Source organism: Phalacrocorax aristotelis, chromosome 20, assembly GCF_949628215.1.
Source record: "Phalacrocorax aristotelis chromosome 20, bGulAri2.1, whole genome shotgun sequence".
NCBI classification, from domain to species: domain Eukaryota; kingdom Metazoa; phylum Chordata; class Aves; order Suliformes; family Phalacrocoracidae; genus Phalacrocorax; species Phalacrocorax aristotelis.
The window spans coordinates 4,010,039-4,035,553 of record NC_134295.1 but is presented as its reverse complement, the minus strand read 5'-3'; the positions used below and the strand labels follow the sequence as shown (position 1 = coordinate 4,035,553).

The window sequence follows — 25,515 nt, the reverse complement described above, 5'->3', positions numbered from 1 at the left end:
GGTCTGGGGTGCCCATCATCGCTGCCCACGGGTGCTTGTCACAGGGAAGGCAGGGTTAACGATGGCAAAGCTAATTAGGGCAGCTCGTCCCCTCCGGTAGCAGGGCTCTGTGCCCCGAGAGCCCCCTGTGCCCCTGCGCACCCCAGTCAGGGAGCAGCAGCAGGTTTCTTACAGGCATTTGTGCATCCGCAGACGCGCCGGGATGTGGCAGAGCCCAGGGCTGAAGAGCAGCCGGAGCCCGGCTGGGTGCTGCGGCGCGGGCGGTGCAGGATGCGTGCCGGCCCCCGAGGCTTCACTTCACCTCGGGCTCCGGGACCTGGTGGGGGCCCGGAGGGTTGGTGCTCTTTATTGCAAAAGAAAAAAAGATTTCCTTCCCCTCCTCTGAGCGCGGGAGAGGGGTTACGGCAGCAAGCATCGAGGGGAGATGGGACTGGGGAGGGGCTGAAGGACCCACAGCCCAACGTCTCTTGCTCTCCAGGGGCTGGGTTCAGCGCTGGGGATGGGGTTGGGGAATTTGGGGCTCCCTTGTCCCCACCGAAGTTAAGCCAGGGGGAAAAGGAGCAAAGCTCAGGGTTGGAGACACTGGCAGTGCCCCGGGGCTGAGCTGAGGACACTCCGTCCCTCAGCCAGGGGATAATTCCTGAGCCCACCTCCCCCGGCAGTGAAAAATCCTGCACTTCCCAGCCCTGCTTTATTCATGGGCAGTTTATACCTGGTTGTTCTAATATCAACATCATACAACAGCTTAAATAGCTTTTTTCTCCCTTGTGCTTCCTCTGCTGAGGTCTTTGAGGGAGCAGCCACAGCTCCTTTGCTTCTCCACGGTGGCATGCCTGGCAGGTCCCTCCTGCTCCCGGGGGTCCCTGTCACCTCTCCTGGGGTGAGATGCCAGGCTTTGCTGCAGGGTGTGCAAGCACGTGGCATAAAGGCAGCACCACGCAGGTCTGTTGGGAGCCCCCCACCATGGCTGGCGGTGCAGGGGGGCACAGGGCTCCAGCCCCCAGCTCCTGGCAGGGCTGTGCTGGAGCCGATGGGCTTCCCAGATTCATCTGGAGGGGATTCACAGGAGCTGGGGTGAGCCCGCAGCAACAGCCCAGCATCAAAAGCCACCACGACCCAGCCGCATCGCACCACGTCAGGCCAAGGGGCTGCCCGTGCCTGGTTCCCCCCACGGCCAGCAATTAAGGAGCCCTCAAACCCACCACCATGGGTCCCCCGAGAACATCGCCCCTCACAGCTCCATCCCCTGCTGCCCCCAGACACCGCGGTGGCACCATTGCTCAGTGCGTGGCTGCTCTGGGCGCTGCTTCCCGGCTGGGAAACGCACCCTTCGGCTCCTACCTGTGTCTGATTCCCTCCTGCTAAGATGGATGAGGAAAGCCGAGGCTGAACGCAGGGCAGGAGGAAGCCGGGACCCCGACACTGCCGCGGTACCGGTTGGTCTCCCGGCACACCAGCCAGCGAGTCCGGAGATGTTCCCAGCTGCTCCGGGCCTTTGGGGGATGGAGCAGGCGGCACCGAGTGGGGAGAAAAACAGCCTGCAGCAGGGCCCAGCCGGCTCCCTTTTTCAGTGGAGGAAGATGCAGAAAGCAGAGGTATAAAAAAAATAGTCAAATCCATCCGAGAAGGCGCCCGAGTGCCGAGCAGCCACCCCCACGCCGCTGATGTGCAGGAGAGGCTCGGGGGGGACCAGTGGCCCGGCTTTGGGGTTAAAACATGAGCTGAGAGGCTGCAAACAGGTTAAAGGCGGGGTCCGCCCTTGCCCCAGCTGTGCACGCACACCTGGCAGGCCCAGCGCTCCCCAGGCACCCCCTGCCCCGCGCCACGGCTCCCAGCAGATGCTGTAAGCCACGGGCAGCCTCTTGCCTCCGAACCCTGCCTGTGCCGCAGCAAGGCCATGGGGCTCAGGGCAGGTTTTGCTCCCTTCTCTGCCGTGGGCAGTCCCTGCCCCGTTGGCAGCAGGGGGCTCAGCTGCGGCTCCAGCGCCTGCCCTTTGCCACCTTGCCGGGAGCAGGGACACCGGGCAAGAGCGCTGGCAGCAACCACGGCAAAGCCAGGGCCAGGTCCTGCCAGGAGACAGCCCTCCCTCCCCTAACCCTGGCGCTGAAAACAGGGGCTTTGCCAGCTTGGAGGATGGAGGGAGGTCAATGTGACCCCAAAAACCTCCCACCAGCACTCTGAACCCCAACTGACCTGCCTGGGGCAGCGCCGAGAGCTGCCCATCGCCCACACCGCATCCCAGGGACAGGTCTCTGCTCCCCGCGATGTTCCGGGGTGCCTGCGAGGGGTGCGTCCTGTCGGGGAGCACGAGCCCCGACATCCCCCGGCACCACTGCGGGCGGCCGTGCTGGGAACACCGGGCCGCAGGGAGGGCTGAGAGCAGCTCTGGTTATTGGCCTGGGTTACATTTAAATGAGAAACCTCAGCCCTGGCTTGGGGGATTTTGTTTCCTTGGAAGCGGGAGCAGGCAGGAAATGAAGAAAACGCGGCCCCGCTCGTAAGCGTTTTACCAAATGCCGAAGGCAGCGGGAGGCATTTCCCGTTGCGGCTCGGGCTGTGGAGCGTCGTCCCCGGCCACCACCGGAGCCGGGGCTCCAGGAGGCATCGCTGGTGCTTCCCAGGGAGGAGAGCCTGGCCGAAAGTCCTGCTTGGGGTGGGAGACAGCAGCAGGGTGGAAAGCAGGTCTCTCTCTAGCACCCAGCAGCCTCCCATTTTATTCCTGCAGCAACATCCGATGCAGAAGGCGGCTCGGTGCTGCCGGGGTGCGCCTCGGCTGCCTGGTCAGGGTGCAGGGACCCAGGGGTGGCAGCACCCTCTGCTCCCCACCGGCAGCTCACAGAGGGCCGGGCTCCTGCGCTGGCTCGAGGCCGGGGCTTTGTCTAAATGGCCCTGGCCTGGAGACGGCGATGGGGAGCGTGATTTGGCCCTGGCCGCAGCCCCAGCTCCGCGCCGGCTGCCTTAAGCCCTCCACATGCAGGCGCTGGCCTTTGCGGGAGCGGATGAGCCCAGCGCAGAGCTGCTGCCCTGCCAGACTGCAGAAACTTGAGCTCCAAATACATAATTCCTCTGGCACCCCGTGGTTATTTGTGAGCTGCTGTGAGCAGATGGAAGAGTTACAGATAAAGCCATCCGCAGCACGGGAGCCGATTGCCTTCCCCACACAACCGCGTAGGCAACAGCAAAGGCAGGGAGGAGGGAGAAGGGGAAAAAAAAAAAAGAAAAAGGCAGAAAGAGAGCGAGAGAGAAGGAGTCAGCCATTTCTACAGGGGCTGAGCTGCCATCTCAGCACACCTACGTGCAAGAAATGGGGACTCTCTGCTGGCAGCGGGCCCTTCCCGGGGAGTTGGAAGAGGGTAGTGCTCTCCCACCACCCATGGATGCTTGGCTAACGAAGGCAGCGCGAGTCGGGGGTGACATTGGCAAGGCAGAGCGCTGCCACACACTGGGAGAGCAGGCTGTTAACGCTGATCAGAGCTGGCAGCGCCTGCACTCGCTTTGGTCCCAGAGGGGGAATTAAGGGAGAGAAGCTGACGTCAGTCGTGGAAAGGACACGCAGCCCACTCATCCAAGGCAGCCGGCAGCATCTTCTGGGTGTTGCTAACACCACCTTGAAGGAGAAAATTAAATAGGTCTTTGGAGACAGGGGCTCCTATGAAGCCAGAGCCCGGCCAGCTGTGATCCGGTGCCGAGCTCCGTGGAAGAGACAGACAGGCAAACACATCAAAGGCTGGGGCCAAGGCCAGAGTGCCAAGGCACAGCAGAGCCCGAGAGACTCTCCCCCAGCTGCAATCAGCTCCTCCATAAGAAACGGCTGCTCACAGAAAGGGCTCGGGCTCTGAGAGCACCAGCACACGATTAATCTCGCTGCTGGGCTTCTCTCTCCTCCCTGCACTGAACTAAACCCTGAGCTGGGGAGCAGGGGCGGAGGGGAGGCTCTGGGGTCTCCAGGGGCTCCCCCGGGCTCCGTGGGTTGCCAGCAGAGGGTGAAGTGTCACCTCCTTGCCAGGGGCAGGCGGGCTACGCGGGCAGGTGGAGCTGGCACGGAGACTTCCCTGTCTTTTAGGGAGGCAAACCAGCACGACGCTCACTGATACACACCCCAGTTCCCAAAGATGACCTTCAAGGGCTGGTAACCCAAAAACGCTGGGCTGTGTGCTAGCATGTACCCCAAAAAAGCAGAGGCACCAAGTTAGCCCTGGCCACAGCCGCACCCATGCAGACAAGGGAGCCAGGGGCGCCGGCTGCACCTCCTGGATTCGAGACGGAGCCAAGCGCCCGGACACGCAGCACCAGGGAGCGTGGAAGCCCAAGAGATCCCTCCTTCCCCTGCCCTCCGCGCCCCAGCACGACTAAAGGGCTTGCTTGTTCAGAAGCTGGCAAGGCCAATTAATCTAATGAGGTTTTGCAGCCAGGGACTATTGTCAGCCAAGAAAGGCACAGCGCTGCAGAGCGAGCGCACGGGTGTCGCCTAGAAGCCAAGGGAATTTGGCAGAGCAAAGCTCGTGGTAAAAGCAGGGACGAGGAGCAGCAGGGACGGATCCTTTTGTTGCTCTCCACCGACCGGCAAGAAAATACACCCACACAACAGGCTCACGTACCAAACCCAGACAAGGCACCTGAAAACAGGGCCAGGAGCCATCGCTGCTGCGGCTGGGGCCAGGCAGATTAACTGCAGAAGGGACCTTGAGCAGCTGAAATGGAGGCAAAAAAAAAAAAAAAAAAAAAAAAAAAAGGCAAGCAGAAGCAGCCCCCTCCCACCCCAGCTGCAGCGGCTCCGCTCCTGCAAGATGGAGCATGGGCTCATTTCGTATGGCAGGGAGCACACGCGGGAGGCTGGTATCTCCTCCTGGATAGCGCTTCCTTGGCGCCGTTACCCACCGCAGGCAGCACGAACTACCGCCATCGATAATCCTCAACCCACCTTGGCACGGCTGCGTTTTGGTGCTGGAAGAGGCTTCTACGTGGACGGCATTTGCAAGACACCTCGGGCCCCGCTGGCTTCCCTCGTCCCTCTGCCCAGACACCTGCGGACAGGACACGGCCCAGGCGCCCTCGGAACACCGAACGCAGCCGGGCTCCCCAAATTACACCCCGGCAGCCCCGTGAGACGCACTACAGGACACGAGTTGCAGGGGCACGAGGCGCTCACGCGGCCCGGCGCCTCCCCGCGCTCCCGGGCAGCAGAAGCGACACGCAGCCAAGTCGCAGCAGCCCCTCTGCCCAGCACCAGCCACCTTCCACGCACGAAGGACCACACCGCGGCTCCCCAACACGCGCCCGGAGTAACACACGCAGGCGCCGGTTGGATTGAAAGGTTTTATCAATTTTACAGTTTTAAAAAAGAATCAAAAAATTGTCTTTTTTTTTTTTTACATGTACATTACAAAAACTCTTGCAATTAGGTTCTTCATCCAGAGGTTACTGAGCTGATTATTTAAAATAAAAAAATAAAAAAGCAGCAGGAAAGCCTGGCTTACACAGCAACCGACAGGGAAAGCACAGACAGACGTTACACGGGAAAACAGAAGGCAGCGAGTCTGCGCCGGGACGCACAGGTACGGACACGGAGCGGGCTCCGCTCCCTTTAAAGCGGGCTTTACGCCCGCTGCATCCGTGCACACGAGGCGGCAGAGTTTGGCCATCAGTGTTTTGTTTGGCTTTTTTTTTTTTTTTTGCAGGGGTAAGAAAACCAAACAAGTCTACAGTATTTTTGCTCATGAGGTTGGGGTTTGGGGTTTGTTTGGCTTATTTTTTAATTTTTTTCCTTTGTCTTTTTTCTAAGCAGAGTTTCACTGCTGAAACCCCTTTGGTCTGAAGTGAGCAACCCCCTGCACCCTGAGAGTAGCCGTCAAACATCGCCCTTCCGATCCCTGGCCTGGCCGGGTCCTTTGAGGGCACTTCCCATCCCTCCTCCCACCATACCTTCTGCTCAGCGATAAACCCCTAAGACACAAGTGGAATAATTACTCTTATAAATATATTTATATCATTAGGAAAATAAGGCACTTCAGGAGGGTTACAGCTCGTCTAATTCTATGACATTCTAATCAGGAAGAAAAATAGGTTAGTTTCTGAAATGAATTTAAACGAATGTTAATACAGTAATAAAAACAATCGGATCCACTTCCCACTTCAAGGCTTTGTTTAAAAAAAAAAAAAAAGGAAAAGAAACCAACCCCCCGAAATCCAACAGCAATGAAACCTGACCCGGGGCAGCTGCATCTGCCCCACGCGAGGCCCTGCCTGCCAGCTCCCCGCCGGAGCCCGTCAAGGGCAGGTACTTTCAAAAGAGGCACGTTAAATAAGTTCATGGACTGAAAAAAAAAAAACCCAAAATAAAATACATATATATATATCCTTTCCCTGAAACGACACTCCGCACGGCTTCTCGGCCATCTGGGACCTCCAGGAGCCCCCTTCCCTCGATCTGGTCTGGTGCTTTGGGTCTGATAAGGAGAGGAGAAAGCAGTGAAGGTCACCGACTGCGGATGAGGCTCCAGGCTGAGCCCAGGGAGCCGGGACGAGGCTTTCCCTGCGAGCGCGGGAAGGGGGGCGGCGGGGGAAAGGCTGCCGGGAGCAGCAGCCAAGCACTGCGGGCGAGGACACCGGGAGAATGTTTAACCAGGAGCGCGGCGCCGGGAAGAGGAAGGCAGCGGCGGCCTGCCCAAACTCGCCGTGTGCAGGGAGGGAGCGAGCACGCCCCAAGCAAACGGCTCCCAGGACTGGCGAAATGGCTGCTCCGGCTCTGCGTCTCCATATGGACACGGCTCGGGCTGAAATGGAAAGACTGGGAGGACCGCAGCTGCCAGCTCTCGCTTTTGGCTTTGTGAAATGCTTGAGGTTCGCCCGCCGTGCCGTTCGACCCAGCCTTACGTGGGAAAAGGGGAGGAAAGAGTAAGTTAACACGAAATGACAAAGATGGCAGGGGAGTCCAGCACAGGCCCTCGGTCTACATGGGGCAGCAGCCCTGCAGTTACAGCACAGCTGCTCTGTCTTGCAAAGGTTGTTTTTGGCACCTCTCCTCTTCCCCTACTGGTTTAAGAAATATTAAGCCTACTTGGTGGCCCAGCGCTCTGCGATTTTGCAACGATGCTCAAAGACGGTCACTTTACACCAGTTGTTTCTCAGGGATCTCCGCGCTAGGCTCATACCACTGCTTTTTGCCATCAAAGGAGGTTTAAAAAAACCAGAAAGCCCCAAACCAACACAACAACCTTCCCTACCTGTCCACAACTCTTCCGTTTAGGATCCAGCAGTTTTGATTCTCACCTCGGGGTGGGAGTTCGAAAGCAGAGGGTGGTTACAGCAGGCTTGCACGGACAAAGCAGCGTCCCTCCCGCTGCCAGGAGGGCCTTGCAAGCAGGCGAGGCAGTCGGAGGAGCCGACTCCACCCGCGGCCATGCCAGATCGCCCACACAGCATCCTTGTGCAACAGGCAGCGCGTGGGGCAACCGTGTCCCTACCGCCCCCAGGCACGGCCCTGCCTGACAGACCATCCATCTGGGTCACAGAGAATATGGCACCTTCCTGTATTTCACACGACAGGAATACTCGCTCCCCTTTCCCAACAGGGGCCAAGTCTAGTTAAGGCAATTTAAAATTAACCCAGGTTTGGCATTTACGAGCTCCTCGCTTCCCTGTGTGATAATGCTGTCAGCCCGGGTTAGCTTAAAGGTCTGTTTTCCCCAGGAACCTGTCTCCGAGAGAAGCCAGAGGAGGATGCTTACAGAAAGAGCAGAAAAACAAGAGGCAGCGATTCTCCTCTAGCTCCCCTTACCCAGCTCGCAGCAATAATCAGTTTGCATTTCCAAGTCCCTCCACTGCACGATGGCTCACTGGCACTCGAGGGGTTTGTTCCCTCTTCCAGAACCTGGAACTAGCACCGCTCAGATGTTCCCAGCCCATCGGGATGCCCTTTGCATCCTGCCTTGCAGCTGATTTGCAGACAAAAATCTGATGGCGTAGCGGTCCAGTAAATCTCTCCTGATTGTGCTCAGGGTCGCACTGGATCTCGGCTTGATCCGCACCCCAGAAAAGCCCATCCTCCAGGCCCTCATCTGCTCTTTCAAAGATTAAAAATGCACACGCGCACGCGCACACATGCACACACACACACAAGAAATCAGTAAGAATTCAATGGCACAAACTGGAGCCATCAATCAAACCCCAAGAAGGATTTTCAGCAGCCTGGCAGCCTCGGGCTGGGCCTGGCGTTCCAGGTATCAGGAACATCATTAAACGAGGCAAGCCAGAGAAGAAAGAACAGGCACAGGCTGGCAAAATACTTTACAATAGGAAAGGCAAAGAGGTGGGAGAGTTGTTCTTAACAGTCCCACCCCACAACAGCTGGACCCATGATCTCGAAAAGGCTTTGGAATTGCTTTCTTGCATGACCCTGACTGAGTCATGTCCAAATTAAAATACACATCTGTAGCATCGGGGGTATTTGTTTCTACATTTCCAAGACACTCTCATATTCTATGGAAGGTAATATAAAACCTAGGTCAGCTAGTTCAAGTTCACCATTTTCTCCCCCTGCCAGTACTGTACCTGTACTAAGCAGCCTGGGAACTCATACTGTTAGTGAGCAGAAAAAAAAACGTTTTCTTAAAATTAACTAATGAATTCTAATAACAAAATTATGGGAAGAGACGTAGGTTAGGTCTGATGTAACTGATGGGCAACGCAGTTCACACACAAGACGTTTTTAGGCACATGAACTCCCCTCCTCAGGTGGAAGGGAGGAGGAAGCAAAGGTAATAACCAGCATTTTCTGCTACTCAAGTCCCTGTGTAAAAAGTACGGTCACCCTGCTAGAAAAAGCACCTCTTCAAACGGACTGCAGCATCGCCCTGAACAGGCCAAAAAGATCAAAGTGCCTGGTGTTCAGAGAACCCTCCCCACACCATCTCCCTGCTCTAGGCTTTTTTTTTTTTTTTTTTTTTTTAAATTTTTCATTTTTTAAACACACTCTCAGCATGAGCTGGAGAAATCAGCAAAGCGGAGTTTCGCCACCACTCAGCGCTGACCACACAGATGCGTCTCAGTGGGGCAGCGGCTCTGCTCTCCCAGAAGCGGGAAGCCGAGCAACCGTTCTGCTCTGGCTTTGCATCCCTTTGTACAAGTCTCCTTTGGCAGACTTGGCAAAGCAGTCCAGGAGATTTGAGGAAGGTAAAGGCAGCTTTTAAAATAAAATAAAACAAACAGTCCCTCCTCACATTGCACCCAATGCACTCCGCAGCCCTAGAGCCAGGACGCGCACCCCACGCAGGGCAGTCTGGAAATAATACTAGGGGGTCAGAGGGGAAAGAATTGTGCACTATTGCCAAAACCTGATTATTTGACAGTGGGATGCAGCAGAGAACTGACATTTAAAGCCCATTTTCTTGCAGCACTACCAGTATTCACTGGAAGGGAAGAGCCATCAGATCAACTGTCTGCTGTTGCAATGAGAAAACTAGCTGAAAATGTCCTTCATCTGAAAGGCCACGCGGCCACAACAGGATCATCCATCTTTACTTTAAAAATCCCTCAGGATGCAGGGTTTATATGTGCTCTGCCTGGTGGCATCGAGAATCTGGAGGTTTAGCTCCCTTTTAAATAAGCAACCGTTACACCCCCTCCAGCTAAATCCCAACACCGCGTCCTCAGTGTCAGTGAGGAAACCTTTTGGAAAGGCAGAGCACAAAGTCCTGCCAAAGCCAGAGGGGGAGGGAGAGGGGAGATATGCTGCTGGTTGTCTGAAAACCCTTGGCACATCTTTGGTTACGGGATGAGAAAGGAAGTGGTGGAAGGTTTGGCCACCTGATTCTTTAGGAAGACGTTAACCCAGGAGAGAAGGGGAAGAAGGGGACGGGACCGTGGTTAATCCGACCATTCGTCCTCATCGAACTCCGAAGAGTCGTCCTCAGAGTCGCTGTACTCCACAGCGATGCGGCGTGACAGGATGGTTGCCACATCGTTGCCCACAACGTCCCGCTTCTCCTGTTCCCGCTGCTCCTCCACCTTGCGGAGCTGGAAGCCTGTTGGGAAGAAGGCAACGGAAGGAATCACGCAAAGGCTTTGGTCACACTGAAATCTCCAAAGCAGCCATCCCTTTGACACAATCCTCCGCGCAAGGCAGCCTGTCCTGTGCCAGTGAGTATTGGACACACTGTGGGATAACACTGGTGGTGAATGACAGCCAAGACAGCCTGGGTGGGCAGGTGGAATGGGAAGCGAATCGTTTCCGTCTCCTCCGAGGGGTTAACACCACCACCATTCAATCCACTCGCAAACTTGGACCGCACCAATTCCAGCACCGCCGTCTCCAAAGGTGCAGGCGGAGGCGTAAAACCTAGTGAGGTTGTCATCAGGGTGGGCAGACAAGGAGGGACCTCAAGGGTCAGGTCTTGAGCAGCGAGGCAGTCGCACCACTGCTCATGTGATGGCTCCCAAGTGCTCTCACTTGGATACTGTGGGTTTTTTCCACAGGTAAAGGAGAGTTGGTATTGAAACAAAACCTTACCTTGACGAATAGCTGAAAGTAGATCACTCCTGGCATCGCTAACCGCAGGCAAGGATGACTTGGGCTTGGAGGCAGAGGTGTCTGAGGGTGGAGGAGGGGGTGGGGGACCATCCAGGCCACTGGAAGACAGAGGCGGCGGGCCAGGAGGCGGCGGTGGTGGAGGGGGAGGTGGCGCGCTCCCACTGCCTGGCTGCGGCAGCGGAGGTGGGAGCACACTGGTATATTCGACTGCTGGAGGAGGCGGCGGCGGCGGCGGGGCAGCAAACTCGGGGTGAGGAGGGAAAGAAGGAGGCGAGGGTGGTGGTGGGGTTCCCGGGGATGGGAAGCCCATGGGAGGTGGTGGAGGCGGGGTGCTTCCCATCAGTGGTGGTGGTGGCGGCGGCGCCGGAGGGGGAGCAAAGCCCGGCCTGGCTGCTGAGGGGGATCCGATCGGAGGAGCTGGAGGTGGGTGACTTGGGCTAACCAGGCTGGATCGTTTGGTCCCTCCAGAACCAGAACCTCTTTGGTTGTCTACAGGATAGCTGTTGCAACAGAAGGAGAGAGAGAAATAAGGCTATTAGCTGTGAGGCCAGATTAGACCGTACAATCTCAATGTTAGTGCAAATCATGTATCCAGACAAAAATCTAAGTTCCAGCTTTAACTGGTATTTCCATGAGACCTCACTCCTTGGTTTTAGTTCCCTCACAGTGTTTCTTTTGGCCTACACCACCAGAACAAAGGAAAGCTTCTAGGGACTGGCAGAAATGCTATCGTCCGTCCCATCTCCCAGGCTGACAAGAACATGAGCCATCTCACCTCTCCGCCAGAGGCCAGGCGTCACGTCTGAGCTCAGAGCAGCCTCCTGGCTTAAGAGCTCCTGCAGCAATGCAAGCCACTACCCCTCCATGCTGAGGTCAGACTTACGACACGCCAAGCAGGGATGTCTACCGTGATAAATCGCACAAGGACTGGTGGGTGTGCCAGGAAAGCATATGCTCTGAACACCTGCTAGGAACAGATCTCTTCACTGGATTCCACAGCTCAGAGCTGGAGTGCAGCAGCCATGTCTCATAGCTCGCCGTGGGGAGCGAAGAGGAAGACATGGAAACCCAACGTGCTTTTAAGGAAAGCACCAATTCCTGAGTGACTGAATCTCCCACTTACAGAAGCTGTGTTATACCAGAAAACACTACTGCCCATAAGATACCGTAATATCCTACGCACGCATAAAGGAAGCCCTAAATTGACATCTCCTTCCATGGTAAAACATAAAAATAAGGTATATTTACCACAAAAACGTCACAGTTTTTAGCAGCGCACAGTGCTGATCCAAGACAGACTACTGGAGATCAAACCTAGCTCCCCTGGTTCTTTAAAAACAGCCACCAAAACAAACCCAGAGAGGGGAGATCTCTGTGGCTAGGCAGAGATCTAAGCAACTGCATAAAGCAGTGTAAGCTTCATCTGAAAGCTCGTTTCTGCTCTGCTCTAGAGGAACATGCTGCAGAGTGGAGTGCTTGGTCTCTTTGACACATCAGAAGAGCCTTTTCTGCAGCATTGCTGCCTTTGGATAAGATGGAGATAAACTAACACAGTCCTGTCTATCAGACGTACTTCCTCCTGTTACTCTTGACTCTGTTTTACTGCCTTTAAAAAAAAGCTACTCTCTTGTTTCACCCTTTGTCTTGAGCCACCGCTGGACCGTAATTCTCATCTTCAGAGGTGACTGGAAGTCACCAATTCATCTGATACAAAGCAGCTGCCCTGAACTTGCGCTGAAGTCTCTGGGAAGAAGTCAGCTGGTGTGCTCAAGTCTTTTAAATTTAACTACATCTACATCTTCAGCGCCCACATCGTGCGTTTGTCAAAGATCATAGGGCAAATGGTAACAAAAAACAGAGGCGAAAAGAAGCCATTCTTTACGCGGTTCTATCAGGAATGTCAGTCTACATTCAGGAACGTGAGTCTACGTGATCTGGGATAACTGCGTTGGAAAACTCATGCAAGGGAGCCAGACCGTTACTTGGGACCCCGCTCCTCTAGAAAGGGAAATAAGTCTGCTCTAGCTCTCATTCTCCCCTTCGGTAAAGGAACAAGGACACAGTTGGGATTTATGGAGAGCTGTGCTGCCTGCGCCTCTGTCCCTGCCTGCAGTTGCACTTCCCCTCCAGACAGGAGCATTCTGGTTCCCATACAGCACCCGTTAGGAAGTTATGCTGAACTATCTCAGCCTGTCTCATGTCATCCTTTTACACCACCTACTACTCCTTGGTGACAGAAGGGATCCCGTAGGCTTACCTAAATTCCACCGGGGGTGGAGGCAGGCTGTCATCTGGGAACGAAGGAGGTGGTGGCACAATAGAGTCAGTCTGCGGCGGTGGCGGGTAGCAGTTCACGTCCATGCTTTCGTTTGAACCGATGCTGCCGTTCTGATACACCACGTTTGAGGGGTACCTGAGTGAAAGCAAGACAAGCAATTTTTTTAAAGAGTTCAAGGCAACGGCTAAAGCTCATTTCCCCCTGCACTCACAAGAGCTTTGCCTCCTGGAAGGGTTACAACAAACAACTGTGCAGCAGTTCAGCCACCAAACAGCAGTGATATTAACCACGTGGCTGGTTCGACCTGCAAGATTTAGAAATGAGGCTTTCTAGCAGGAACTGCTGTTCCCAGCACAGTGGGACCTGCCTTTAGGTGGATCCTTATCAACCACCACAACAGGACACACAAAACAAAACCTTAAAGCAACATTTAAAAAAATAAAAAGTCTCTATTTCTCGAAGCATCCTATATGAAGAACCACATCCAGCTGTATTAGTTTGCTCTGCATAATTCTTTTGCTAGAATTTGCCCAGATGCTCTCATGTGTGTTTACTGCTACCACACACCAGAACAGCATGAGTATATATTTTAGTGAACAAGAAAACACCAAAATTAAATATTTAAAAAATATTTTTCTTAACATTTTATTATAGAAAAAGCACTTTAAGAGTGTTTTGACCAACCTGGACTTGAAGGACTCCCAGTTACAGTGGATATCATCAGTGGCAAAAAAAGAAGAGGTACTCCGAGATGCCAAAAAATAAGCTTGAAAATAGAATATCAAAAGGAACCCAAGAAACAGCGATGCCATTAAAAGTAAGTCTCCAAAGCTGAAATAGTACTGAAGGAAGAGACCACTCTCACACTCTGCTTTCAGTGAGCTCATTTCACTGCGGGGTGGTGGAACCACCCCATTCCTGGGGGCTCTGGACCTCAAGTGAATTCAAATGCACAAACATGCTTACACGAGAGAAGAGAGGAGCAAGAAAAATGTGCTGTTGTGCCGCCTGATTCCTCTGCTAGAAACCAAACCTGTTCTCCTATTAAACTAAAAGCAAGTTTTATTTTTAGCTGGAGAGTGTGATTTAAAGAGAGATTTTTCTTATATGAAAGGAAGCTGCAAGGAGCGAGCAAGCGCGAAGTGCATTGTGGGGAACTCGGGCTGCTTCCAGCCTCGCTGGTGTCAAAAGTTAAATGAATTCCCAAGCCAGAAGTGCTAAAGAGAGATCTGTGGCTTGAAATACTTGGATGGGGACAGCCCCCGCTTCAACTTTTGGGTGTGAAGAGCCATTTGTGAAATGTAACAAAGCAATCACACAATACCACTGAGATGCCACCCCGCTCCTCAGCGTAAGGCCCAGAGGCTAGGTGTGATGGGAAGGGCATCGCGATGGGGTAGGGAGCCAAAGCTCTCAACACTTCTGTGCCCACAAGACAGGCAGCTGAGAGCAGACTCGCTACCGAAGCTGTTCCTGCCACCTTGTTCAAACCATGTAGCTCCCTGATTTATTTAGCAAATTTTAAATCAGCAGACGGATTTACTTTGGAGAATCTGATTAGTGGCAGTATCGATCCGCACTGTGCAGCAGATCTGGAGAAGCTGCAGAGCAGGGTGAACTGCATTACAATCAACAACGCCCGCCCGCTCCCCCTCGCCGGGGAGCTGAACAGAGAGCCCCAGACTTGCTTACCCGGCAGGACCGTGTTTGTCCTTTGACTCAACAAACTCTTGTCCCATTTTCAGCTTCTCCCACTCTTCTTTCCGGGTTTTGATTTTCCGCGGATTCACATTTCCCCGGTTCGGATTCTCCTTTTTCTCTTTCTAAGGGAGGAGGAATCAAACAGAAGCCTTATTTTGCTTTAAGCTCCCTGGGAATAAGACAGACCTGTAGCAGTTTCAAGAAGATACAGTCTCAAAGAGGGCCAGGATTTTTAATTTACTTCCCTGATTGCTCCAAGCTCCAAAGATCTCCCATACAAAGAAGTTGGAGCACAGATAGCATTTAAAAAAAAAAAAAAAAAAAAGAAAGCATCAGATTTCCCCAGTGCAGCCCAGACATGATGCCATCGTTACTCCCGGCGTGACCACCTTGAGGGCAGAGTGAAAGCTCGGTTTCCCACATCAATTCAGTTTTTGGCCCCTGCGTCAAGACTGCCAAATCTCACCATCGCCTTGCTGGTGTTACGTGCTTTGGGGTGCAATAAGCACACTAGCCCACAAAGAACTGGGCTGCAGCTAGCCTCACTCTCTGTATTCTAACATGCCCTAAATCTCTCCTTTGTTATTTTGAGGGGAAAAAAAATCATTATCTGTTTTGATAGTTAATACTCCAGTTGCTCAAAAGCTAAATAAAGAATGCTCAAACTGCATCTTTTATGGAGTAAGTTTCAGCGTTGGTAAACACGGGTCCAAATCCCGAGGCAACCAAACCAGGAACTGTACCTGGCATTTTCAGCTTAAATGGTTTCATTAAGCCCCTGCTTGCCCCCGATTTAACATTAGGGGCCAGTTTCGCACTCCTGAAGGGACCTTTTCTCCTTCCTTTATTCTTCCACAGTAGAATTTATTACACACACAACACACTGTGGTGCTGGGGCAGTGGGATTTGCACTGCTTCAACACTGAACAGACCCCTGTGCAATATCATAAGTGCAGAAAAGACTTCAAGACAACTTTCTCCCCTGCTGACTGCACCAGCACTGTGTTTGAGGACTACAAATTAAGCCATTATAACCATACAAAGACGGTGGCATTTGGAAAAACAGATTAAGGGTATCTTTGTTTTCTTTTTTTAGTTATCAAGGATGAGAGTAAACCAGATAAAAACTTTGCTGAATTGATCCCTGAAGAGTTTAAGAGAGAAAACCTGAATTTTGGATAGCAACTTTGGAGTCCGAGATTCATTAACACTTCCCACCTCCTATTCTTCCCTGACATGCCTCTGTTGGCAGAGATCTCCCATTTCCTCACCCTATGTTTCCGCTTCTCTTTCATAATATCCTTGGTGTCCTGAAGCATTTTCTCTTTCCAAAGGTCAAAGAAATATGAAGGATCTGTGTAGAACTTAAGCGCCTCTTTGCCATCATCCCTAGAAGGGGGGGGGGGTGGAAAACACACACAAACAAGGACCAAGTCACACATTTGTTGGAAGCCCAAAGAAAACACAAGGCACAACCACAGATGGCAGTTTAATAAGTCTGCAGTGAGGTCAAACATGCTGCTCTCGCCTCTGTCCTCCATTTCAGAACAGGCAGCAGACCCACAGCCCCACATGTCCCAGCTCTCCCACTTGCCATCGCTTTATCTCTCGCGCAAACTCTCCTTTACTCAGTACCTGAAGAGCTCAACTGCTCTGAACGATCACCAAGAGAGCAGCAGGTCTCTCACTTCAACTCCCACTTGTTTGTGTTGTATTTTTGGTGTGAAAAAAGCCCTTCTCCAGCCCAGGAACCCTAAATCAGACCAGCAGCATCCTTGAAACTCATGAGTGAGCACACACACACACACACACACACTCTCCTCCTACTTTGCAGTGCAGCCGCGTCTGGCAGAAGACAGCTGCCTCCAGCTATCTGTAATTACTTTTTACCTGTTCAAAAGATATTTATGGATGTGGGCTAAGTCTCTGTATTCTGACCCCCTTTACTTCTACTACCTACAAGATGAAATCAGAGAGGAGACTGCTCAGGAGAACTGGTTACACAGCCAGCATAGGTCACATCAGATGCCTCAGACCAGGCACAGAAGGCCACAGAAAGCATCTCCAGATCTACAGGAGCCTGCTGCACCCACCTGGGTGAGAGCCATTTACAGATGTATGCTCTGCAGTTTGCACTGCGGCTTGCTGGAAAGCAGCCACAGGGCTACAGAGAAGCACAAGAAAAATGCATCATCTGCACAACACCTAGCATGTTTATGCAGTGCCAGCCAAGCCTCGCCCCAAGGCAGTCACAAAAGTGACACCAGGTAACCAAAAAATTTTCTAGCTACGCTCATTTTTACAGCCCCAAAAGCAAAGTTTCATGCAATCCAGAGCATGGAGGTTTCCTGGTGGATCTCAGTTTAGCAACTCGATTTCCCATTGGAAACAGCTACTTCAGTACAACTCGGGATGGGAAGTTACCTCCCTGGCAGGTCAGGAGGAAGAGCTTCTCCTCTGCAAGGGAACAAGGGGCCAAGGTGGTGTTGCAGCCATACCTGTAAGGTGAGAGAATGTTGAGAGGTGGAGGAGTATTGCAGGTCCTATAGGTTTCAAGGACAGGCACAGGGAGAGAATCTCTGTCGAAGAGCTTCTGGTCCTGAGTAGTGGAGCTTTTGAAGGCCTTCCTGGTGTTAATGCCTTGCAGGGAGACTGTAAGAAAGACGAGAGAGCAAGTGAAGAACAGCTTGACCCAGGCCAATGACACTGAAGATCAAGTAGCGAACATCTGATTTCAGTTGGAGTTCTTGGCATGCTTAGCACTTCTTAAGGTCAGGTTCCTTTTCCCACAGATCTCTTGGGAAACCCAGAAAATCTCAGATCATGCCGTGCCAAGATCTGCTGCTGTATAGACACAGCTCTCCCGAGAGTTGCCAATGTGGTTTCAAACCTCTGCGACCAAGACTCGAGAAGTGCACCGCTATCAAACTGCTGAAAAGTGAGCTTCCACATGGAGACGTGCTAACGAGCAAATCTAGACTCAGCCAGAAAGGCTGTCCACATGAGCAGCACAGTGCTTTTTCAGGAGGGGAGGAAATGGTCCCTCTTAGTCCAAGAGAAGACATTCCAACCCCATCACAGGATCATGCTCATTTTATGGCCGTGAACCAACCACGCTGACTCAATAAGAATCTTTACCACGCTTGGTCTGCAAGGACTGCGCTCCACTCCATTACCTTCTTCCTCTTTGGGATCCAGCTGAGTGACTTTGACTTGCAAGCGGTCAACTCTCTCGACTAGAACGCTCACCCGAGAGGCAAAGGTGTTGGCTTGAGTAAACAACTCTCCAAATATGTCTTCTGCAAATTTACCTGGAATATTAAAGTGTCCACATTACCCTCATGAGCCACATCAGACCATATTCAGTCTCCCAGCTTGTTTTCTTGAAGAAAGAAGAAAGAAAGAAAGAACGAACCATGCTTCTTTTCAAGTTTGTCAGGGTTGAGTTTAACATCCAGGAAGAAAACGCTCTATTCCACCAAAACCTGATATTTCCAAGGGATCTTCAAGCAATAAAGAAACAATCGGGACATACTTTCAAGTCGTTATTAGGAGTAATGAAATAAAGAGGGCTGACACCGCTCTGCTGGTCTGAATCTGGATGGGTCTGCAGGTCCTTTAAGATTCTCTGCTGTTCTGTTTATTAGACAAGCAAATACAGTTAGATTTTTATTGCTCTGGAGAATCTCAAAGGCTCCCAGTCTCCAGCAGGCCTGCCTCCAGGGTAACTGGCACGTATTTACAAGCTCAAAGTACTCTGGAACTGGAGAGCAGACCCAGTCCTTGATCCTAGAGGCTGAGCTATAACCACAGACGGAAGCACTGACCCTTTTGTTCCTTCAGGTGGCAGTGTCTGAAAAATTGATGCATTCACGTTTATTCTAAATCAAAACCAAAGGGGAACTTCTCACACAGGGATATTCTTTCTGTAACAGGCTGGATGGCCCAGTGGGCTGCCATGACAAACATCACCCATCGTTTGGACTGCGAGAGGGCCTGGGGGCTTGGATCGGGAGCTCGCTGCACCACTTATAAGTGTAACAACAACAAAAAAAATCTTAAATCTAGGATAAACATGAGATGACCACAGGTAGAGAGAGGTGGGAGAACTGGAAGAAAACCAAGAACTTACATTAAGTACTGTCTTTTTGTTCTGCTCTCTAGGCATAACCCAAGACAGGGAGCCCTAACCACGCCGAGGACTGATCAGAACAGACTTGGCACTGACGGCAGACATAGGCCCGTGGAGTTCCCACTGATGGGAAACACTTCCAGCCGCGGCTGTTGAGTACAAGGCGGCTCCCAATAAGCAGTCTGGTTTTGAAGTGCATCATCATATGGTCGACAGTTTCTTCTGGAATCTGTTACCTCTGAAGATCCTCTCCCACACTCAGGAAAGGATAACCAGTTGGAAGCCTAACTTCAACAGCAATTTTGGAAAATCTGGTTGTCTGCAGTGAGTCACATCAGGAAGACAAGCGCCCCTTCCACAGGGCAACACGAGGGCATCCCCCAAAGCCCAGCTGCACAAATACTTTCAGCTATCTAAACTGACATATCAGCTACTTGTTCATGCTCCTGCACAGTTCTCCTTACACTGCCAAGCACGGAGAACCAGCCAGGTTAAAAATCAACCTCCTCCACCCCTTTTGGTGGCAATGCCAGCTTGAAGTGTTCATAGAAAGCAAATGCTGGACATTAACTTCAGTTGACCTCCTCCCTCTGCTCTCCCGGACAATAGAGTCTCCACATACGCTCCATTAACAAGCCCAACCAGCTGTCCTCCAACTCATGAGAGGGATTTTGTTTCTGGAGACCTAAGGGCCAGGTAGCTCTTGCTACAGCCAGGTTTCATGAAACACTCTCCATGTTCAACATCAGCACAATACTTTCCTATTTGACCAAAGAGGGTGAACATTTGTCTGTGGGATAATTTGAGACCTCCCAGCAACATTTCAAGAAAGAAAAGTTGTAATCTGGTTTCTGCTTTCATGAGAGCCGAAACCAGTTTCTGAATTTCATGAGGAACTGCGGTGAGCACTAGGGGAAAAATAAAGTCTTTGGTTTGCAATGCTGAGTAGTGTGTGTCAAGCATAAAAAAATAAACAAACAGCATTGTATATACTGCTCTTGACCCTGAAGGGAGAAGAAGGGATGGCCCATATCCCCTTGCCTGTGGAAGTGCACCTGTACAGAGTTATCATCCAGCATCTCCCATACTGTTCTGTGTTTCATGTATGCTTTCAGATGAGGTAAGGCAGAGATTAATTTTTTGGTTTAGTTACTTTGACTGCAAAAGTGCAGCTTACAATCAGAATTATCTTTGTCATGCACTGGCAGGAAGACAGACGGCATGATTTAATAGGTCTTTCCATCTTTAGCTTGTGGATTCTATAAAATCACACAGAAACGCAGTCGACTTATACAAAGTGCTACCAGCTGTGATAGTAACGAAGGGTAAACTCACTGGAATATGAAAGTTTGACAAGATTTATGTTTGCATCTTTGTAAAGAGACTGTGGTGCACTAGGCATGGCTGATTATTCACTTGACAGGGCTGTCACAGCCTACTGAACCTGCTTTACGTTCCTGTAATACTCAGCGTACAAGGAAGGAGCGGATTTATTTTTCAGAAGTAAGAAGAGAACAGGAGGAGAGGTAGGAGTTTGGTCATTTGGGTGCAAGTGTTCTGTAGCAGCTACTCTAAATATTGCTTCATTTGAAGTACTGCAAAGTACTGCTGACCCTAGGGAAGCGGTAAGAGACAGTGCTCAGCATTTCCTCCCCACCTGCCTCGCTCCCCTCTTACACAGACAAGCACGCAAGTGTCAGCAAGAGCCACCTCTCCCGAGTTTTCTCTCCAGCGCTCTCCTCGCAGTATCTACAATCGGTCCAGCAGCACGCACAGCCCTCCCCACACTGCCCAGTGAGGCTCCCAGGGTACCTTCCTGATAAAGAAACTGGGCTGCAGTTTGCCTTCCCAGCGCTTCATCCTCTCTGAGGAAGTAGAAGCAGAGATGCTTTGAATATCTGAGCTGTGCAAAGAAGGTCTAAACCTGAAGGATCTCACCACAGCTCTGTCACACTAACCTACTGCATGCCTTTGGACTGGGATTAGCTTTCTCTGCAGCTGAGATTTGCACAGCTTTACTGCCTTCTTCCTCATCATTTCACATGCACGAGGTGGATTTTACTCACACTCCACAACCATCTTGGCTACAAGACCTAACAAATGAACAACAACGGCCAGCTGAACGCAAGCAGAGAGACTGGTCTTGCCTGTGCAGTGACATTTCTACAGCCCAACAGAATGTGATACCGACTGGCAGCAAACACAGGCCCAGATTTTAGCGACAGCCATGGTTTTCACTGCTGGAAAGAGACTGCACCCAAACTTTCCCTGCCACATTCATGCTATGGTGGAAGACAAGGGACTTGCTTTGCAGAGCAAGCAGAAGTGCTTGCAGACACAACGGAGAAGCTAAACAATATATTAATTTGATTATCAAAGCCTTGCTTCAGGGGCAAAGGTGGCTAATCAGAACCCAGAGCATTTCAACAAACTAAGGAGCCAGCCTAGAGAGATGACAATTAACTCTTCATTTCTCCTATGGCACGTAGGCCCACGTTTTCCCTCCAGCCTTTACAAGGCTATCGGTCAGCCCACTGGAGAGCTGAGCCAGGCATCGCTACAGCTTGTGCCGCCATTTGAGCGAGCAGCCCCAAACCCCCAATACTCCAGAGGCAACACTTGGCTCAGACTGGGGACTTTGGGTCTTGCAACACAACAAACAGCAGGGGCAAACAGGCAGCTTCTGCGTGTGCGCTTTAATTATCTTTCATTAAAAATAAGGCTACTGACACACTGTAGATTCAACACAGTCAAGCTCCATTTAGTAGCGCGTGCAATTACAGGCACATTCTCTGACACAAGATCCTGGCTGCTCGGAGAGCCTCCCATTTTACAAGCCCGAGTTGTGCTCCATCCTCCCATCTGCAGTTTTGCTGCAGCCTCTCACACATGCACGCACACACACATACACCCCCCCCCTCCCCATTTTCTCTTAGATGGGAAGGCAGTGGGACCAGGGATATGAAATTAGCATCAGATTTCTTTAGGAAAACATTTTAGCATTACCCAGGGAAGGCAGATGGGGGAGAAATAGGAACACGAGAGTAGAAAGGGAGCTAAATAAAGAGCACTAGCGACTCCTGAGGGCAACGCGCAGGCTCGCCATGGTACTCACTCAGGCTGCCCAGCTGTCGAATGACATTTGCCAGGGTGATGTTGGTCATGCATTCCAGCTCGCTTCGAACGCTAGGCAACGTCTGACGGCACAGGTGCCTTGGCTCAATGTTCCTCGTTACTAACGGCATGGTGGACCTGCTTCAGGCACTGTTCTGAAAGATGAAAAACAACCCAAAAAAGAAACAGGAAAGGATTACTCAACCGCAAATTCCAGGCACACCAGAGCCATGGTGTTCATTTTTCCTGCTCTCAAATGGCTTTATTTATAAGCCTTCTTTCCCCCCTCCTCACCCTTATAAAACTGGTTCATCAGAAATAATGATCCCGCTGTTCTATGACTTGCAGTGACAGCAAAGCCCCACCAGCTCAGGTACAGAGGCAGAGATGGAAAACTACACATCTTCACCCACACGCAAGGTGCTGCTGGCATCACCACAGCCGTTGTTCCCTTCCTACCCATCCGCCGCCTCTGAGCAGTCTCCTTCCTCCCGCGCTCGCGCACAGCGTCTTTGGTGAGTCTTACAACCTCTTCTTCAGAAATATTTTAAACTTGCAATCAATAGGTTTGCTTAAACCAAGAGGATGAAGATGGGAGATGTTAGAAAAAAAACCAAACAACTAACACAACCAGCTTCTGCCAGCACACCAAAGCATGCGTAGTGCCGCTCTCCCGGAGCAGCAGAGACAGGGCTCTCCTGAAACAACAGGAAGCGCTTGCAGCTGACCAGGAAACTTTCTGGTGACTGTTCCTTATCCTGCAGGCTGCACCCCTCTTCCCTTGGGAAATCCCCCGGGGCCGAGGTTTACACTGGACCATTGTTTTCGTGCTACAGCAGTTTAACGATGAGGGAGCTCTAATCAGGATGCAGGACTAGAGTGTGCTCAGAAAGAAGTCAAGATTGATTGTACAACACTCAGGACAAACTTCCAGTTCTTTCTTAAAAAAAAAAAAAAAAAAACAAACCATAAGTGTCCGGAAGTTATGCTTTAGACAGAAAATGCTTTTATGTGCAGGTCAGTGTCTTGAACTAACAAAAAATCTTCTTTGCTAAGAGGCTGAAATGTTGAAGCAACAAACAGTTCCCTCTCAGACTGTCCGCCTCCAAGAGAGAGGAGGAAACTCGGGTAAACAGCTCAGAACAAGGAGCTGATGATATATGCCTGAAATCTTTAAGACTAAGTGAAAGCAAATACACCCCAACTTCTTGATTAATTTAGAAGGGGAAAGAATCACTTTTCTAGGTCAGCTGAGGAACAACCCAAGAGAAGCAGCCAGCTCCCATGTGATAGGCATGCTGATCTGCCTGGGCTGGGTATAAAAATAAAACAGGAAGCTAACAGCTTGGGGAACATGGCTTCCTGTCACCAACAGCAAAAACCCAAGAACCATAAAAAATCAGCTGTTTGCTCTTGACTTTGAGCCACCCTTTGATAGTCTCTGTGGCAGCTGGCAGCTTATCTTTGAGGTCCAGGAGTCCTTCCTGGATGCTTTTCTATCAGGGTGTTAAGAGGAAGAAGTGGGCATTATCCCTCGTAATTACCTCACAAGCCAGATTTTGAATTGCTAAATTTGACCCATTAAGGCAGAGGGGTTCAAGAGCCGCAGCATACCAGGCGCACGGATATCTCCCAGACAAGCAGATGCAGGTTGCCATTTTACAATGCCTCCATGCGAGGGATTTTGCGTGCTTGTCCCTGCGCAAGGAAAGGGTCCCCCAAACCGTACGCCTTATAGAAAAGGGGAGCGAGATCTGCATCCAAATAAATAAAAGCAGAGACCCTCCGAGGACTGAAGGCCGTGTTGTTCTTCACCATGTCCAACCACTGCAGCAGCCATCAGTAACTGCTGGGATATTTAAAGAACAGGGTGAACTAAGGAAGGACTCTGACCTTCGCTTCTAAATACCCCATGTTTTATCGATTACAGCCCAAGCCCTACAATCTTTTGTCAGCTTTAGCGCTTTATGCCAGACAAACTTTCCCAGCTCCCCCCAGACTGCAGTCTGCACCAACAAGCAGCTCTCATAAACAAGGCAGCATTTGCAGGCTGCCTGCATCGAGCTTCTCCCCCGTGCTTCCCCAGGGCTCGGCCGGGGAGCACACGCGGTGGGATCTGCAGAGCCAGAGTGGACAGCCCATCCACCAAACCCAGCTGGAAACCTTCCAAGGTGCAGGACAGACAGAAGGAAAACAGCAAGAGAAAAAATAAGCCTGTAACAGGGAAGAGATGTGACCATGCATGTGAAAAGCAGCAAAAAAACCCAACCCTCAAAAGATGAGAGGTAGCCAGGTCAGATAAATTCAGGTACCACTAATCTCTGCGAGTATCAGGAGAACAGGGCAGAAAATGGAGAGGAGCCTCAAATACCCACAAATAAACAAAGGCTTAGAATATGGTGTCTACATAAAGCGCCCCCACCCCAAAGTGTTTGCCTTCAAAACACATTTTGAAACTAAAAGCAAGGAGTACTGGTGAAAGTCACTCTTTTAAGTAACAACGGTACAGCACAGGTACATTATGAATTTGCACCGGTGCAAGACAGCAGAGATAAGGGCTAAGAAAAACACTCCCTTTATAGCCTGGCTCATCCTGCCAGCCACCCCCACCCTCCCAGCACAGCCTGCCACACTCCACTGCAGAATCAAGAGTTTCGCCCTCGTGATCGCTACGACAGCCCTCCTCGCAAAGAGTACGGCAGCATCGCTTCTTCCCAAGGCGACGGGGCTCTGCTGCCCCGCTGCTGCTCCTAACGCCATCGGGATCCAGCAAGCAGCAGTCAAACTGAAAGAGGAGATTAACCGGAGATGAGCAAGGCAGGGAGGACAGGATGGGCTGTGGGCAACCACCCTTCTGCACTCACAGCAGCCAACGGTCCCTGGGATAAGAGGCATTTTAAAGCAAAATTTCCTCTCCTCTGAGCGGAAGGACAAGGAGCTTCAAGGTTTCAGATGTTTTTGCAGGGTGGAGGCAGGCAGATAGGAAATCTGGGACCTACAACCAGAGCTTGGTGCCAACATTCGCAAAAAGAGCAGCCGATGTCCCCGCAAGAAGGCACTTCACTGTTAGACCTTGGTTTTTCCCCGTGAGCCTTTGGAGGGTAGGTATAGAGATAACAGCTAATGGGCTCCTGTAAAACCTTCATGCCTCATGAGTAGGTGGGACAAAGATTAATAGTCTGGATTGGAAAATAAGTGGTGTATTTCAAAAGCAGCAGTCAGGAGGGGCAGAAAATCAAGTGTGGAGAAGGGAGAAGGTATGAGAGCAGAGGGAGAAGGAGGAAGCAAAACACCGGAGACTGCACAAGGCACAGAGTTGGGGGCAGGGAAGAGAGACAGCAAACGAAACAAGGAAGGGACAGACCTAAGAAAAAAAAGCTTTCCAGGAGGCTCTTGCTTTTATTCTTTAAGAGAGTCATTAAGAAGCCAATTGACAGCATGCTACCAGCAAGGGCCATCCAGAACCGCTTTACTTTCAGTGGTCAGGGCATGACAGCACAGCAGTTTTCCACCCCAGCTAGCCAGACTGGTCATCCGGCATTAGTCACTGTCACGTAACTACCGCAGACCATATATTATAACTAAATCCTACCATTCAGAGGCAAGTTAAATGAATTGCGAGGCCAGAAATCCTTATTTTTCGGGCAAAGATAAGCATTTCCACTTGCTTATTAATGTTGAAGATTATATTTGTTTCAGTACTGGAGTTTGGGGTACATGTGCTGTTTGCAGAAGCTGCAAGAATGATGTGTCCTGGGCACA

General features: G+C 51.4%; 2 protein-coding genes across 2 annotated transcripts in view; both read right to left on the bottom strand.

Annotated features, from left to right (window-relative positions):
- Positions 1–441: 441 nt before the first annotated feature.
- Positions 442–2,397, bottom strand: LOC142066904 (uncharacterized). Its single transcript, XM_075115012.1, has 2 exons — positions 2,194–2,397; positions 442–1,562 (listed from the first exon to the last, which is right to left on the bottom strand). The coding sequence occupies exons 1-2, from the start codon at positions 2,318–2,320 to the stop codon at positions 568–570; spliced, it is 1,122 nt and encodes a 373-aa protein (XP_074971113.1). The 5' UTR covers positions 2,321–2,397; the 3' UTR covers positions 442–567.
- A 6,550-nt stretch (positions 2,398–8,947) lies between these two features.
- Positions 8,948–25,515, bottom strand: part of WASF2 (WASP family member 2) — a 29,899-nt gene continuing 13,331 nt past the window's right edge. The window contains exons 2-9 of the mRNA XM_075115011.1: positions 21,755–21,908; positions 17,684–17,818; positions 17,006–17,159; positions 15,779–15,896; positions 14,499–14,629; positions 12,786–12,941; positions 10,508–11,028; positions 8,948–10,022 (exon numbers count right to left, since the gene is read on the bottom strand). Coding sequence (XP_074971112.1) covers positions 9,865–10,022; positions 10,508–11,028; positions 12,786–12,941; positions 14,499–14,629; positions 15,779–15,896; positions 17,006–17,159; positions 17,684–17,818; positions 21,755–21,884 — 1,503 coding nt within the window. The 5' untranslated portion in view covers positions 21,885–21,908 and the 3' untranslated portion in view covers positions 8,948–9,864. The remainder of the gene's footprint in view (positions 10,023–10,507; positions 11,029–12,785; positions 12,942–14,498; positions 14,630–15,778; positions 15,897–17,005; positions 17,160–17,683; positions 17,819–21,754; positions 21,909–25,515) is intronic.